The following is an 18,035-nucleotide window of genomic DNA, read 5'->3' as shown; positions in this document are numbered from 1 at the left end:
TTTGTAGACGATGCTCCAACTTTTCTATCCCCATGTTGTTGAATTCTGCCGCCAATCTTTTGAGGAATCGAGTAACCTCTTCCTTGACTTCATCATTGGTACTGAAGCGTTGGCCACCCAAGTGTTCCTTTAATTTTGGGAATAAGTGATAATCACTTGGGGCTAGGTCTGGGCTGTAGGGGGGATGGGGCACAATAGTCCAGGAAAAATGTGTCAGCAGTTCTTGAGTTTGACGTGAGAATGAGGTGGAGCGTTTTTCATGGAGAAGCCTCACACCACTGGACAATCATCCTCTCTGGCGGTTCTGGATCGCGCGTCTCAGTTTTCGTAATGTGTCGGAATATCTGTCAGAGTTTACTGTTGTTCCATGAGGCAAAAATTCGATCAAAAGCATGCCCTCACTGTCCCAAAAGACGGTTGTCATGACAGGCCGTCCACTTCGGTTTTCATCATGAATTTCCATGCGGCCTTCACTAAATTCTCTACACCTTTTCCGAACGTGTTAAACAGATTATGAAGTTTTCCCCATAAACTTCGAATAACTGACGATGAATTTCAATAGGTGAAATCTGTTTTGCAATTAAAAAAAACGTATCACCGCACGAATTTTGAATCTGGCGGTAACAACGATAGGGAGCTCCATCTTCGAATGTAGCTAGGGCGGCACTGTTGGACATAGCGAGGCGTGAGTGGTATGGATAGAGAGAGGGACAGCTGATGGGTAAGACAGTGTTGCCTGATTTCTCCCAACATATCGCATTCTGTCTTGGCGGCATAGGGAACCTTATTTTTCTAATACCCCTCGTATAAGTAACATTCATATTAATTTCTGTCTAACCCAGAAAGTTTCGGTTTAAAACTTTTCACCATAGTTCTCAGATAATATATATAGCTTTGGAATGTGTGACATAAACTTAGGATCTTTTAATCAGTTATACATTTTTCTATCATCCTCCAGGTGGAAACATCGGCAACAAGTTCAGCATCGATCTGCATACCGGAGAGCTGAGTGCCAGACCCTTGGATAGGGAGACCCAAGCCCGGTATCAGCTAGTGATAACAGCCCAGGACCGCGGCAGCCCCAATCCTCTCAGCGGCTCCTGCAACATTACAGTTACCGTGGAAGACCAGAATGACAACGATCCGAGGTTCTCCAAGCTGCGTTATACCGCCACTATTCCAGAAGACATCGAGGTGGGCAGTGCGGTGCTCACCGTGAAGGCATCTGACGCAGATCTAGGAATTAACGCTAAGATCGTGTATTCTCTAGCCAACGAGAGTCATTGGTTATTCCATATCGACAACCGAACAGGCGTCATTTCCACCGCCGGGTAAGTTTTTTATATTATTCCACTTAATTCTGATTGATGTTTCTCTTCAGCAAATATCATGTTTTGTTAGAGACAACGTGTATGTATTTGATCACAGTTTTATTCCTTAAAATGTTTTAGACTTCTAAAAATGTAGACAGTAACTTATATAATCGTTATGACAAGTTTGTGTTGGTTTGACAAGTTCAAAGTGGCTGGTTTGTTGCGTACATGTTTACCCCAATTACGAAAGTAAAGGGCACGAAATGTCAACTGTAATTCCTTTACTTTCTCCCAAAGGGCGACTCGAAAGCTGCATCATCACGTATTGAATTATGACCAGAATCGTTTAAACTCTCTAAACGGGTATGAATGTATGTAACAGTTTAACTTCGAGTAGTGGCCGGCCTGCAAACGAAAAGCAAACAAGACTTAATTGAGCCGAAGCAAACAATCGATTGATCCAGACAGCGCCGGCTCGACGGATTTAAACCGAACACAATATAATTATATAATCGAGCGGATTACAATTAATCACGGACACACAATCACCATTGTCATAAAGGGCTCGATGCAGGACGGCGCGGCGTAGTGACCTAGGGACCACGACTACTATTGTATCCCGTACTATCTGGGCGCTCAACGCCACCGTGCCGCCGCCGCCGCTCGCCGCTCGGACGTTTCCATTTTTACAGCGACAACGCTTCAGAAGCTCATTATGCTTATTCCATATCTGTACCTGATAACTAACGATGGACGGTGACATCCCTCGCTTTGTTTTTGCGAGTCCACTCGATGTATGCGATTTCATTGCAATCGAAACTGAAGATACAATGGGCACTGACACCCATTGTCCTCGGAGCCATTGTGGCTGCCAAACATTTATTATATACCTAAATGTAATGAATGCCGGTGTCGCGTTATAACCGATAATTCACTTGTCACCGGCTTCTCCTGATTTCATATCGGCTCCTTATTGTCGCTACCGCTATCCATATTTCATCGACATATTCACCTACGATCTCGCGCGATAACGTCTACCCTCGTCTGTGAACAGACGCCGCGTTTTCTTGCATAATTGCGCCTTTTCCGTGCGCCCCCACAAATCCGTATAACTTGAATAGGCCCTCCGCGTAGATCTTACTCTAAGTTATGTATGCTTATAAGCCTTAATGCGATTTGGCCAATTTATTTGTAATTAAAAAATTACTACTAGTATTTAAAAAAATATGCTTCAAACTAGGAAATTCTAAACATATGAGTTCAAAGTTCAAGCTATGAAGTCTTTATGCGCTGACGTCGCATATGCCTCTCTCCGTCCTCCTCGTGTTCGCTCGCTTGCTACGTCATCTATCCACCCTAACGTCAAACTCAATGTTTTCAAGACACATGCAACAATATAGTGCCTAGGTACTGTATCATCTAGATGATAAAGCACAAGAAATATCCATTATTGAGAAAAACGTAGATTACTAGTTACAGTATAAATCAGTAGACTGATTTATGTTATAATGGTGGGAAAAACATTTTTCTTTCAATCATAGGCTGATATTGGGCTCTAGTAGACATATGAGTCACATACATGGCAGTGGTTCAAGTGACATCCGTATACTTTGTTTTCTTGATAAGCGTAGTAGTTATTACCTGAACAAAAGTATTTAAACGTTAAGATAATTCTTGTAATGTTTATTAATCATTACCGTGACTTTTATAACGAAAGACAATATATATTCACGTTTTACAAGTGATCATTTGAACCACTGAAATATATTCCGAAGCACATGCACATCGAGTACGGTATCTACTTAGCACCGAGCACAATGGCTGCCGATGCTATTTTCGTGGGGTGCCGCGTCGCGTTCACACGCATTCAAGATGGCGTACCGTACCCATTATCACGGCCTCTTGTATTGCATTTACGCTGCCGATAGTTAATATATTCGAATTGAGCGGAATACCGGAGCCTGGAATGTTTGTGCTTTTTCTCCCTCTTGGATAGGCGGAATGTAGGCCTGCTGAATATGGCAATTGCGTGCCACGCACATTATCATTAGTGAAGTTGTTACACCTGGCTCTGGCTACGACCGACATAGCGCGCTCTATCTCTCTCTGACTGTGTCCTTGCGACTAAATTGTTTTTCCAAGAATTTTCAAATGACAAATATATCTTTAAATGACTAAGGAATGGGCGTTAATAACAGCGCGCGACTTCTAAATTATGGGATTTCTGTCCTTTTTATGATCTGAAGAACGCTATTGGAAGAAACAGTAAGATTTAGTCGTCTGGTCGGTGTAAACTTCCAAACAGCGTGTTCTAAATCATTAAAACCAATGTTGTACACCCATAATTTGTTAATAGCCTACTTTGTCTCCTGATAGATTTTATTTGCTAATACATTATAACCGTGTGTCTACTAATAATGGCTGTTACAATAATTTAAACTTAAGGTAAAATTTTACACATATTCATGATGAAACTATTTATATACCTTAAGTTAATTTATATACCTCAGATAGAAGGAAATCCACCTATCCAGTGGATAGGTGGTGATTATCAATCACTAGATAGTAAATCCATAACTATAGTGACTGTACTGGATGTAGAGTGTAAACAAAAGTCCAAGGTTAATCTACTTACCACATGAATGTCACAGGTTGTTCGATCGAGAGCGACAAAGTGTGTACGAGTTTCAAGTGGTGGCAACGGACGGCGGCCGGTACGATGCTCGATCGCAGAAAGTTCCGGTGCAGATCACCATCGGAGATGTGAATGACAACAAGCCAGTCTTCTCCCACTACCCGTTCACCGCCGAGATTCCGGCGTACACTCAGCCGGGCCACGAGATATTGCACATCACGGCGGTGGACAACGACGAGGGCACCAATGCCGACATAGTCTTTAGCTTCCTCAATGAGCCGCCTTCTAACAAGTTCCGCATCAACCCCAATTCCGGGTCGGTTACGGCGGCTGCCAGCCTGGCGATGGAATCCGGAAAACTGTTCCATCTGGAGGTTCTAGCTACAGATAAGGGCAATCCTCCTCAGAGTGCCACAGGACTGATCGAAATCAAAGTCGGAGAAAGTTCAGAGAACGCCCAGGTTTTAAGGTTCCAGAACTCGACCTACGTCGTCCATTTGGCTGAAAACTCTCCCATTGGAAAAGAAATTCTTCAGGTACGTTTTCTAGTTATGGTTGTATTTTATGGATGGGTCTGTATTATCTATGAAATATGTTTGATAAACACTAAAGTTACCATTGTTGAAAAAAGTTTCTTTTGTTATTAAACATGAAGAATTGTTAATCCCTTTGCAGTATCAAGTAAGATCTTCATTTCAGTTTCTTTAAAGTTGAGCATCCAATTTAAGGATGATTTGTCATATCATGGGTGATTCCCTATAAAGACAAATGGATTGATTTCACAAACCTCCTCAGTCTGGCGATGTGACTAAGGAAGTTCTCAGAACTCTCTGTACCTGTTACTTAACGAGTTGGAAAAATATAGAAAATGTTGACCCTGAACATCTTCTGATTATTTATTTTTAGTCAATACAGCCAATCCTCTTTATTTTATGAGTCAGAAACCCTACTTTAACTGTCATCCTACTTACCAGGTGTCTGCAGTAAGGAGTGATGGCAGGCGCCAGAGGATCAGTTACAGCCTGGGTTCTGGTAATGATGATGGAACATTCGAGATTACCATGTCTGGAGTGGTGCGAGTGAGGGATCCCAGAAGCCTTGACTACGAGGCCAGTCCCTCACTGAGACTAGTGGTGGAGGCTCGTGCAGAGAGCTCAAATGGTCCAGCTCTTTATGGTTATGCTCAAGTGCTGATAAATCTCATTGACCAGAATGATAACACCCCCAAGTTCACGCAACAACAGTACTCGGCTGTTGTTTGGGAAGGAAACAACAAGGGCACATTCGTGATGCAGGTAAATTAACTTATGGATAGATTTATCAGTGCTTCTGTAGATTTGTTTAGCATTAATACATAACATACCAACCTTTCTTATGGGTGTTTTGAAGATTGTCTGCGGAGTGGCTCCATTAGTCAGCTATTGAGACTATTTCAATAATATAGCATTTTAACACTCCATCTAAATGAAAAAAGTCTCTTTCTATATTTAAACTATTTTTATAATACTCAGCACAAAAATAACTAATCTTTAGACCATTACAATTTGTCTGTAACTTACTGCACAAATCTATTTTTAACATAGGACCAAACTTTTTTAACACATTCACAATGTCAGTGTTTTTCATGACTTTTTATTCGCCATTGAATTTTGCAATAATAATGGCAAAAACCCGTTTTTTTTTTACATCAAATATCCAAGTATAATGAGAAAGGTATTTAGGTTTTGCAATTTTGCACAAAAACGATTATTTCAGTATGTGTTTTAAATTTTTCTCCGTGTCCCCCTAGGGGTACCTAAAAAAATTAAATTTACCTTACAAATTAAGCAATCATGCGCTCAACAGAGTACATGATAGTCTGATGTATTTATTTAAGCATGGGATCAAATTTAACAAACCACCAAGAGAGGCAACAATAAAAATTCATGTGTACCCCATCAGGCGCACAACACACTTTACAAAAAGTCGACAACAGTTATGAAGATAGCATATAACTGATGGGGTACATGTTGTCGTAAACGTGTTAATACTCTTCCAAATAGTTTGAAAACAACCTCAACTTAAAAGCTTTTAAAATCATCTTAAACACCATTTGATTAAAATGTGTTTTATTCCCCTTTGGAAGCTTTAAATTTGGAGTAGAGTGCGATAAGAGGACCCGGTTTTTTATATTGAAATTGGTAAACGGTATTACTTAATCATAACCATCGGTATAATTAATCGATACTGATTAATTATTTTGAACAATTAACTTAAATAATATATACCAACAGCTGTAAACACTTTCAAATAATACACGTGAGGTAAAATTTCAATTTTAGATAAATAACATTTGATTATATTAAAAATGGCAGTCAATTTTATAAAACTACACGACATTGCTTTAAAAGATGATAAGACATGTTTTACGTGGCTTCAACATATTGGACTCATACTGAAAAACCCATTATGTGAAATTTGTGGGAAAGAAACAACTGTAACTGTAACTGTAAGAGGAGCAAATATGGTTGCCTTCTGTTTTCCTAATTTTGATTATAATAATTTGTTTCATCACTGTAAATATTAAATTCATATTTTAATTTAAAACATATGATTGTTATTGAGGACTATAGAAACTTTTATATCAATTGATAGTCTAGGATTTCAGATGCGTATATTAGGTATCGATGATTACATTCTTCAAAAAAAAAAACCGGGTCCGATTATCGTACCCTACCCTAAATTTGTAGTATTTTTGACTTATACTCGTATGCAACGAAATAATTGTGAAGTACAAAATTGTGTAAAATCAGGATTTGTATACCCTACAGTCCATATAAACATAGCTATAATCACACACAGCTTACAATGTATATTGTTATTAGAATATGTATTTGGTACTTCAGGTATCAGCGACTGACATGGATCAAGGGGCCAACGCTAGGTTACTGTATCACATTGTGGATGGTAACCATGACAATGCTTTCGTCATTGAACCTCCATTCTCCGGGCTGGTCAAGACCAACATAGTACTGGACCGAGAGATCAGAGACATGTATCGTCTGACGGTAATAGCCACTGACGAGGGAATACCCCAGCTCACTGGTACCTCCACAATCCGCATCAACATCGTAGACGTCAATGACAACCAGCCCACATTCCCCCCTCACAGCATTATCAGCATCAGTGAAGGTAAGTCGATGTCCTCCAATCACTATGAAAAGGCTTTCCAGTTAAGAGCACACTAGTTAGCTGTCTGTCATGTAACTGAGGGTTCGCTTTTATCATGGGTCTACAGTTGCATATAAAACTGCGTTATAAATATTAGGAATTTGTCTCAAATCCATAAATATTTCATTACAGAAACGTAGATTTTGTTACCTCAATGTTAATGAATTGTTAAAAATATGGTTATTTTTTAATGAATTGTCAAAAATATATTGATTTTTTAATACTAGCTGTTCATAATTTATATTCAACAAAGAGTTTCTTATGATAAATTCTATATGGAATATAAATTTAAAACTATTACTATTAATTTCACTAACAGCTTACTACAAGCCTTTTTAACTTTCATGTGGTGCTTTGATCAAATTAATTTAATTTTATATTATTAATTTATTACTACCATTAATAGATCACTTCCTGGTAATTTTACCAGTATTTAAATATTTTTAACAGAAAATGTTCAATTCATTTCATTACAAGATATTTATTGAAATAATTAAAGTTCTGTAAATTAATAAACTTGTCTTAAAATATTAATATTACAACAATAAACTGTGTTGGTAAAAATTAAAGTTGCTTCAAACCAGCATTGCAATTGGAAAAATAGATACTTTAAATATGTGTAATGGTGTTGACACACCTTCATTCAAGGGTGGAGCAAAGCTGAGAAGGTTAGTTTTACAGCAGCATCAATGTCCAATATTATAACTGGTGCCGTCATAAATTATTGCAGTAGTTACTGTCTGCTGAGGCTTGCTGTCTCATGCTCTTCTCTTCAGTGCATGTAAATGGACTCCATCCTGCCAGGGTTGCAGGGTCTTTATTTATTCATGTTATGATTCTAAATTATTTGATTACTTATTTTATTCCTGTCATTTGATTTAGGTGATAATTAAAACTACTGTTCTTATAAAAAATAAGATTTTTCTAGAAAAGTATGGTTGTAGATTTTTTAACATAAATAGAAATACTTTTTATTTTAGGTTTTCATATTATTTTTGCTTAAATTAATAAATAATAATGAATTCATTTTTTGATTATTTAAAAATTACAAACCTTACAAGAAGAACTGAATTTGTTTGGATGCGTATTAATCACACTTTAAAACAGAGAAATAATAATAATTCAGTTATTAAATACAAGGACTTCAAAGAGTTAAATGTTAACACGTCCTCATTAGAATTCTTCCAGGGACTTTGGATATGTAATTTTTTATCTTATCCATGTGGTAAATAGTTTAGTGCACTGGCATCAGCTAGGATGGTCTTAATTCAATAATTTGGTGATTTTAAATACACCACAAACAATTCTTTGGGCTCTGGTAGCAATTTGTGACATAAAAATGCCATTGATAAAACTCCCTGTTCATTAAAAATGATGGTGCAGACAACAAATGTTATTAGTCTATTGGCTTACAGACCTGCACTAGTCCCTCCTTTCTCAACATAATATCCTCCTAACATATTCACCAATAGGGACAATTGCACTTGAAGATTTAATCTTCTATATGATAGCTGTACACAATTACGAATGAAGATTCTTTGCCGGGTCTTAAATATATAACGCAACTTCATCTTGGATATGGGCCCTTCTAAATGTTTGCATTAAAACAACAATTTTTCCTACAGGCAAAGAAGTTGGCAGTGTTATAACTACGGTGTCAGCCAATGATGTAGACACCAACCCTGCACTCACCTACAGCCTGCAGGAGGACCCTAAGGTGGAGGGGGTGTTTAGCATCGACAGGTTCAGTGGGAAGGTGATACTGCGTCGGCCACTGGATTATGAGAGCAGACAGGAGTATCGACTCAAAATAACAGCATCGGACACAGCGCATACAGCAGTCACTGTCCTCACAGTCAAGGTCACCGATGACAACGACAACCCTCCGATATTCAGCCAGTCCTCATACAAGGCCAACTTGCTAGGTGAGAATTTATTAAAGGGAGATTCAAAGTATTTGACCTCATTCCCAGTGGCATGTTAACAAATGAGAAGGAGTTATGAGCAAATAAGGGTTTTATGAAAGAATGCAGTACAATTTAGGAACACAGGAATCTCAGAGAGCTTTATCAGTTGTGTAATTGCTTGTTCTTGTATTTATACAAATAGGTTAATTTATGGATTTTAATTTTTGGGAGATGGTGGTAAAAATTGAATTTTGATGGAGTTTATGAAATATGTTTAGTTTAGATGAGATTTATTTTACATTTTAAATTTTCACAACATGGGTGCAGTAAAGAGAGCTGTATTTACCACTAAACCAGAAATGATGTCTGCACTATTTATTTACTTAGGAAATAAACAATTCCCACATCATAACATATTTCATTCGTTTTCCTTCAATTTATCACCTTATAATACTGAAGTCTGATGATTTATCATATCACATGCTGCAATGATAAGTTGATGGTTTCGGTTGTAACATACTTTTTTTAATGTTTTATTTAATAAAGATTTTTGTTTTATTTTGTAACAGATTCATCAGAGATGGGGCTGATGGTGAACGCAACGGACAAGGACTCTGGAGTGAATGCTGATGTGCGCTATTCGCTACTGACACCAGTCAGAGGGTTTACAGTAGATGAGAGAACAGGTTCGGTGCAGGTAAACCGCAGTGCCGTGGCATTGGGCAGCCCCTGGCAGGATCTGGTTGTGGTGGCTTCTGACTGTGGCACTCCACAACTCTCCTCCACCGCAGCTGTTCGTGTTCTTGTCAACAGTGCAGGCAGTGGCAACATTCTTGGGCATCATCAGTTTAGGTACACTCATTTATTCATAACACCTGCACATATGTTTACCATAGATTGTTGAAAAATTTTGCTCTTTGTTTTGGAACAATTTATGTGCTCTATTTGCTTTGCTGTAATACTAAAAATACTCTTTCATTTCGTTTTATACCTTTTTACCCTTAATTTTTATTGAATGTAAATTTTGTAATTTGAGAGCACGGAATATGATGTTTTTACTGCAAGGAAAAGTTTACCTGTTTATGTACCAGTAGTGTAGATATGTATTTCCAATAATATTTTCTTAAATTACTATTTTAAATTCACAGTTCTAATTTGTCACAGTTACGAAAAACCTAACTGAACTGGTGACCTGATATGGCTCCATTATCAGACGACATTGTACAAAAGCTTATTATGTTGAATTCACAATCTGAATATCCATGTTTGATGTAGTAGTGACTGGTACCAAGATATACGTTAGTTCAATGTTCAATTATGTTATATCCAAGAACCACTTATTTCTGAATCATACAACACTGTATATGAAATGCTTTTAACCCTCCAAGCGCTACTATCGCACTGTGTGATATGTTCAAACCACTTTAAAGTGCTACTATCGCACTGTGCGATATGTTCGTTTTTGTTAAATTACCGTAAAACAGTTTATTTAATTATTGCGTAATTTTCATAGTACAACGTAGGAGAGATTTCTATACGCATTGGCTCTATTTTGTAAGCCTTTGAGTAGAATGAAAAATAACAGTCAGCTGATCTTGTCAGCTGTTGTCGCGCTTGCCGCGCAGTAATTTTTTGTAGTTTTCGTCTACGTTAGTTATCGTTCGTTAGTGTTGTTCGACAAGTATGTTTGTATGTTCTACTTCTCAAAAACAAACACGTAGTAAGTATTGGTGCTCTGGATGTGATTGTGGTGTTCATCCTGGTTGCTACAGTGCCTTAGAACACTTCAGGAGGTCTGTAGGGGGAGGCAGAACAGAAGAAAGAGGGTAGCGCAGCAATCAGAATCTGACTTTGATTAAGTTTCTTTAGTCAAATGTAAATATGTATATAAGCAAAAGGACCATAATAAGATTTTTTACTATTCATAAATATTATAACAGACATTTTGCTTTTGTGAGATTATATGTACATCCAAACCAATATTGTTTGAGAAGTGTTTACTTTAAATGTATCCATTGTGCAAATTTTGGTGTTCGGAACATTTTTTTTAGTTTTTATATATTTTGTGTGTTTAGCTTTTGTTCAAAAGGCTTTGAAGTGACATTTTTATTCTTCACAATGAAATTTGAAACAATTTGTACGTTTTGAAATATTTATAACCATGTTTTAAAATGCATTTACAACCTCACCATCTAAAAAAAAGAAAAAAATTATCTACTACTTTTTGAGAATTAGACTTTATTAGAGAAAAGTAGTAAGTGTTTTGAATTGTCTTTATGTTTTTCTGAAAAGAATTATATATAACACATGATCTTTGAATATTGAATTTGTATCTAAAAAGTGGGTTTTAAGAAACCATGTATTTTGCTTCAAAACAGCCCAGCTTTAAAGTGATTTAATTACCACTTGGAGGGTTAATGCTAGAATCGGTTACATTTCAAAAGTTTTGATTTATTCCTGTTTTTATCCCTGATTTGCTAAAGAGAATTTTTGTTTTAGGATATCTGTGAATGAGAGGGCAGAGAAGGGCAGCAGTCTACTGAAGATGGGCAGCACTGGCATAAATGAACTTGTGTCAAACCCTCAATATACCATAATTGACGGGGATGTTGATGGTGCCTTCCAGCTGTTGAGGTAGATAACTGATAAATCTGTGATGCTCTAGCTGCAATCATAAATTTGAAATTGATTAATTTAGGTGATACACATTTTTAAAAGTGTATACCCATTCTTTTCTTTACAATATATGCAGAGTGCAATTTTTTGATGAGTCCATTTTGTATGATATGCAATGATAAATGTTTAATATTAATGTCTCAACACAATGTGCATATTTAGAGGATAGTCACTATGTATTAGTAAAATATATTCACGTGTTTATTTAAAACATTTTTTTGTACTAACCATTTTTACACTGACTGCAGTTATTCAATAAAAGTTATATTTGAATCATAACTTGCAATAATTTTGGGACAGATTTTACTGATGGTACTGACATTTTCGAACACTATGCCAGACCAGTTTGACAGGGAGCTGAAAAGCAGGGTATAATCCAGTGACTCTGAGTGAAAGATGAAACTTTGTATATATTGTACATATGTAAATAAAAAAAGGATTCAAATTTAGTATTTTATTTTTAACTGTCATACTTACATAAGTATAAATGCAGTCTTAAGATTATGTTTACCCATGAAAGGCATTAATTACTTAGAGATCAACCTATTTTCAAAAGAACAATAACTTTGCGCTATTTAATACAAAACCATGTAACAAATAAGTGTTGAGATAAATGTTAGGATAACTATTTTTTTTTAATTACCGTAGCTCAAAATTTAGAATAATTTATACATTTACAGGCTTGATGTAAAACTTATTGCTAAGCAATTGCACAATGGAATATTTATTTAAAGTATTTAAAAAAAATATTTTAAAATTTGTTTACATGCAAACTAACAATAGGTTTTTGTTATAATATTTTACAAATATTTTTGAATAAATTGACATATAATTGTTGTATATTTCGACTAATAGTTATGAAATGGGATACATTATAAGTAACATCTGCATGGCTGGTAAAATAGAGCTGCCAGTACAGAGTGATACAATTGCCAGTTCTAGGGTTAAAAATTGTATGGATAATTTTTCCATTATATTGATACTTTATCTGATTTGGTTCTAAAATTACTTTAAAAAAAAATATTATTTAACTACTTTTTTTAATAAACTCCCCATTTTGGTAGTAAGTAATAGGAAAAATAAAACAGACATCCATACAAAGATTGTGGTAGTTTTATTTTAAATAAAAAATAGATTGTTATGTTGTATAACTATACATCATATAAAAAAAAATAAGTCGTAAAACAGATGAACCGACAGCGGTCGTATACAACAAAAAATAAGTAGATCGCAACATGTTCTTACTGCTTTAACATAAATATAAAAACACAACAGTGACATTATTACTGCAGGTTGCTTGTTGCATTCAGTTGCGTTGTCACTGTTCAAAAGGTTAATTGTGAAATGTAGCACATTTATACTGCTTTGGATGTTTTGTGTATGGTAACTCAGATGTGTGAAATACACTCTTCCAAACATATACTGAGTGTTACTTTAGTCCCGGGACAGCTTAATATTATTTTAACTGTTTCAAATAGAGCTACAAAATTTTATATGTTGTTAGTGCACATGAAAGAATATTTAACATGTAAGCTCCCAAGGAGATGGCCTGCTAGGAATGAGAGGAAAAGTTTTAATGGGAGCTTAGGTTTAGTAGCATATGAAATGAAATGGCCTTTATTAGTAGAATACAATGCCACAAACCTGATTACAAAAGTAGTCAGGTTATAATGGCGGCTTATAGAATTATAAAACATTGTTAGTATCGCATTTTATATTATTTTAATATCTGTGAAGAGCAAGTATAACATGACAACAAATTTTCAAACACAAAATTAAACATTTTAATCAGTAAAACACACTTTGTGTTTATTTATTCTTAGGGTGCCGGAAGACAAGTCACAACAAAATAACATCTGATTATAACAGGCTAAATTTAAAATGTTGACATCTTAATGTTTTCATGTTCAGCTACCCTGTTATATTCAGCTGTTATTTTGCTGTGCATAAACTGTCAGCGCTTGATTGACACTCTATATTATGTTTTAGCTTAAGATTTTTCACTCTACTACATTCTTTACTAAGTTTAAAAATTGTGAAATGTTTGCAAATAATTGTCTAATTTGTTTGGTTTGGCCTTAACTGCTAAGATTTCAAAACAAATTTAAAAGAATAAAAATTTAAAGATATTTAATACTTGCAACATGATATATACATTTTCAATACTATATTTCTGTTGCAGCCCCCAAGGAGAACTTGTTCTACTGAAGTCTCTTGATAGAGAAACAAAAGATTCCTACCTTTTGCATGTGACTTCCAGTCCATTGGCTGACAACTCCAGTGCCATCCAGATCTATATTACGGTGGAGGATGCCAACGACAACCCACCAAAGTTTGTCAATGCAGAGTCCAGTGTTTATATCTCGGAGGGAGTCTCTATTGGACACTCAGTGCTCCAGCTGTTGGCCAACGATGCAGATCTACCTCCTAACTCTGATGTGCGGTACGATATCACTTCCGGAAATGATGAAGACCTGTTTGATGTTGACCCAGTGAGTGGAATATTGACTGTGAAGAATCAACTGGACTTTGATATTGGGCCCTCTGAATACTCTTTGGTTGTTCGAGCGAGTGACAGTGCTAAATCTCCTCCAGATGTTCCTCTATCTACTGTTGAGACAATTCGCATCATTCTGGAAGACGAGAATGATAATACTCCCCACTTCCCTGTATCAGAGTACTTAGAGTTTGTTGGAGAGAATGAAGCGGTTGGATCTCCTGTGTTCACTGCAAGAGCAACTGATATTGACAGAGGAGCCTATGGTCAGCTGAACTACTCTATCATGTCAGCAGCAGCCTCCGGCTTCACTGATATTGAAGACTCTTGGAAACTGTTCCGTGTGGATCCTGTCATGGGGGTTGTCACGACTAATGCTGTATTTGACTATGAATCTAGGAACCGATACGCATTTACTCTTACTGCTAGTGATAAAGGTGGGAGAACTGCAAGAGTCAGAGTCAGAATTGAGATAGAGAGCAGAGACGAGTTCCATCCCCAATTCACAGAAAGGACCTACAGGTTTGTTCTCGGAGTCAATGATTTGCCAGTTGGATATATTGTGGGTCATGTGACGGCTACCGATAGAGACAAAGGCCCAGATGGAAGAGTAGTTTACCAGTTATCATCACAACATTCTTACTTTAAAATCAATAGAACTACTGGTGTGATTATGATTAAAAAGAAATTCGATTCTAGTTTTGATCTAAAACGTGACGTCAGTTTGGTTGTAACAGCCAGTTCTGGAAGGCAAGGTTCTTTGACCAACATGAGTGTTGTGGAAATTGCAATTGATCCACTGGCAGACAAGGAATCAAATATTGTAGTCACTGGAAATGGGAATGATGCCGCTTTGGCTGCTACTAGTGGAGGAATTGCAGACTGGGCAATGGGATTACTAATTGCTCTGATACTGATAGTGTTGGCTTTTGGAGCTGTCTTTTTGTTTCTGCATGTCAGAAACAGGAGACATAAGAAAGTAAATAAACCAGGATTGAGTGGAGGTCAGAGTACCGACAGTTTTGTTGATCCCAGTGCCTTTGATACAATTCCTATCCGAGGTGGTGTAGCAGGCCCTGCCAGCCAGTTTGGACCACCCAAATACGATGAGATCCCTACCTACAGGAATAATAACACAAGTAGCTCTAACTCAGGAGCTGCCACCACTTCAGAGCTCTCAGGTTCTGAGCAATCCGGGTCGAGTGGAAGAGGATCAGCAGAAGATGGTGAAGATGTTGAAGATGAAGAGATTCGTATGATTAATGAAGGTCCTCTTCAACGAGAATCTGGAATGCACCGACCACCAGACGATGAAGATAACCTATCAGATGTATCTGTACACAATACTCAAGAGTACCTTGCAAGACTTGGCATCGTAGACACACAAGGAACATCTTCTGCATCCAGAAGACATTCTGAGAGTCTTGTTGCTGGGAGCAGTAAAGACGGGTTAATGCACCATCAGGGAGTGCCCATTGATGGTCTCCACATGTTTGATGAAGACACCAGTGGAGAGAATGATATCACTAACTTAATTTATGCAAAGTTAAATGATGTCAGTGGGAGTGAACGAGGGAGCAGCACAGAAGACGTGGGTGGGGGAAGTAATGGTGCGTTAGGAGCTGCAGTTGACCATGTGATGGTTCTCGGTGGCTTTGGAGACGTCCCCAATGGAACCCATCAACCGTCAATGACCGGCTCATTGAGCTCTATTGTACATAGTGAGGAGGAACTTACAGGGAGTTACAACTGGGACTATTTGCTTGACTGGGGTCCTCAGTACCAACCTTTAGCTCATGTCTTCTCAGAAATAGCTAGGTTAAAGGATGATGCTGCCTCTGTGAAGAGTGGTAACAGTGGCGCCTCAAGTGGGAAGGGAAAAAATTGTGCCCCTCCTGTTGTAAAGACTGTTCCTCCACCCCTGCTGACCTCAGTAGCGCCAAGGTCGATAGCAGCGCCTGTGTTATCAGCCCGCAACCCCCACCATCCCACCGTGGCCCATCAGCCTGCCCAGCTCCTGCTGTTGCCTCGGTCCCCAATCAGCCACGACGCTAGTGGTGCAGGTTTCAGCACGTCTGCTGCAATGTCCCCCAGCTTCTCCCCCTCCCTGTCCCCCTTGGCCACGAGATCACCCTCAATTTCCCCCCTCGTCACACCGGGCGTGCCTACCTCACACCATGTCCGCCAGAGGACAACGGACTCAGAGCTCAGGATCTAGTTGTTTTCCAAAGTGTAATTAGTCAATTTGGTTGACTGAGAGAAACCATTTGAGTTTGTCTTAGGAAGTTAATAAATCAATTATTTTCACAAAGTATATAGTTATTGAATTTTAGATTTGACATAGTTTTTTACCAGTTCATTGTTACCAACAATATTTTGAAAACATTTTTGTTTTTCTGGAACTAAACTCAGAATGTGTTTTTCTCAGTCAACATTTTGTGAGTTTGAATACTTGTGTTAAACTATTTATATACCTCTTATAGTAAAATACGTAATTAGTGATTTTTTTTTTATATGAATAAGATAAATGCATTTGAAAAATCAAAACACTGAGTAATTGATATATTTGAGTTTGAACATTCGTTATGATGCTCAGATAGTTGATAACTGTGTAAGAAGTGTGGTAATCAGTGGAACTGTTAGAACATGGAAGTGCACGTGAAACGTGAAAGTGATTTGGGACGCTGCAATCAGACTGCATATCTAATACTCTCAGAAGTCGTGTAAATAGTGATCGTAAATCGTACAAACTAGTATTCTTGTTAACTCGAACATAATTATTTACGGATCGTATATAAAATGTGATTAAATATAAATCTCGATGTAAATATGTTAAATGTAATCAAAACTTGTATTTTAATGTTCCAAAATAAAACCTTCGTCAACGTATACGCTAGTTAAGCTTTTAAACTCTTGAACTGTGATCTTGCCATTGAGTGTTGTCTGAGCATGGGCTAATTAATTAAAGTGTTTAATGAATCTTGTAAATATTTAACTAATAGACAAAAGGCCATGCTTTGTAATACTAATGGAAGAGTTACAACTGGAATGCTCAATTTCTTGCCATGTAAATTCAATGAACAATGATCAAACTTTTCAATCTTTCAAGTTTTTATATGTGTATTTGCAAAAATGTTGGTCTTTTGAATTTATCTTACTTGTCTTCTTGGTTCTCAGGATTATTTGGTGTATTCAGATTTTGATGTGATGTATATATCATTCTTACCAAACTTAATTCATTTCTAATATTCCTGCCCTTGAACTACAACCTCAACACTAAATTTATTCAGACCATGAAACTCAGTATATTAAATGTTAAACAAACATATAATTATTTCAAAGAGCATGGAATTATTCATTTAATTTTTTTACATTAATCTAATTTCTGTCTACAGTAAAATTCCAAATATTTAGTATTAAACAATTTTTTAAAATATTTATAGTGCATTTATAATACGCGCAATCAAAATAATATTTATTTCTTTACACTAAATTTGGTCAAATATTTTATTTACCTAAACATTGAAAACAAATGCATTCATTATTACTAACGAAAAAAGTTAACTAAATAAAATCAGTTTTATCAGTCATATGTTTATAATCTTAGTTATATTATTGTTATTAATAAATTGTTTTCAAGATATGATAATTTATTAGTACAGACACATTCTGTGCATAAGTTATATGTTTAATATTAATTGCAAAATGAAGTGTTATCGATTCAACAAAACTTGGTGCATACAATATTATAAAATGAATTTAGACTACAAAAAGGAATACAAATTTTAATGTAACCT

General features: G+C 36.6%; 1 protein-coding gene across 1 annotated transcript in view; it reads left to right on the top strand.

Moving 5' to 3' along the window:
* The window catches only part of LOC124357241 (protein dachsous), a 307,451-nt gene extending 289,814 nt beyond the window's left edge, over positions 1-17,637 (top strand). Inside the window, exons 12-19 of the mRNA XM_046808795.1 lie at positions 959-1,331; positions 3,965-4,484; positions 4,923-5,243; positions 6,834-7,119; positions 8,784-9,083; positions 9,635-9,917; positions 11,565-11,699; positions 13,924-17,637. Of these exons, the coding sequence (XP_046664751.1) occupies positions 959-1,331; positions 3,965-4,484; positions 4,923-5,243; positions 6,834-7,119; positions 8,784-9,083; positions 9,635-9,917; positions 11,565-11,699; positions 13,924-16,456 (4,751 nt within the window). The 3' untranslated portion in view covers positions 16,457-17,637. The remainder of the gene's footprint in view (positions 1-958; positions 1,332-3,964; positions 4,485-4,922; positions 5,244-6,833; positions 7,120-8,783; positions 9,084-9,634; positions 9,918-11,564; positions 11,700-13,923) is intronic.
* Positions 17,638-18,035: the final 398 nt, after the last annotated feature.

Source organism: Homalodisca vitripennis, chromosome 3, assembly GCF_021130785.1.
Source record: "Homalodisca vitripennis isolate AUS2020 chromosome 3, UT_GWSS_2.1, whole genome shotgun sequence".
In the NCBI taxonomy this organism is placed as follows: domain Eukaryota; kingdom Metazoa; phylum Arthropoda; class Insecta; order Hemiptera; family Cicadellidae; genus Homalodisca; species Homalodisca vitripennis.
Note: the sequence above shows the minus strand (reverse complement) of the source record. Positions and strands in the feature narration are given on the sequence as shown.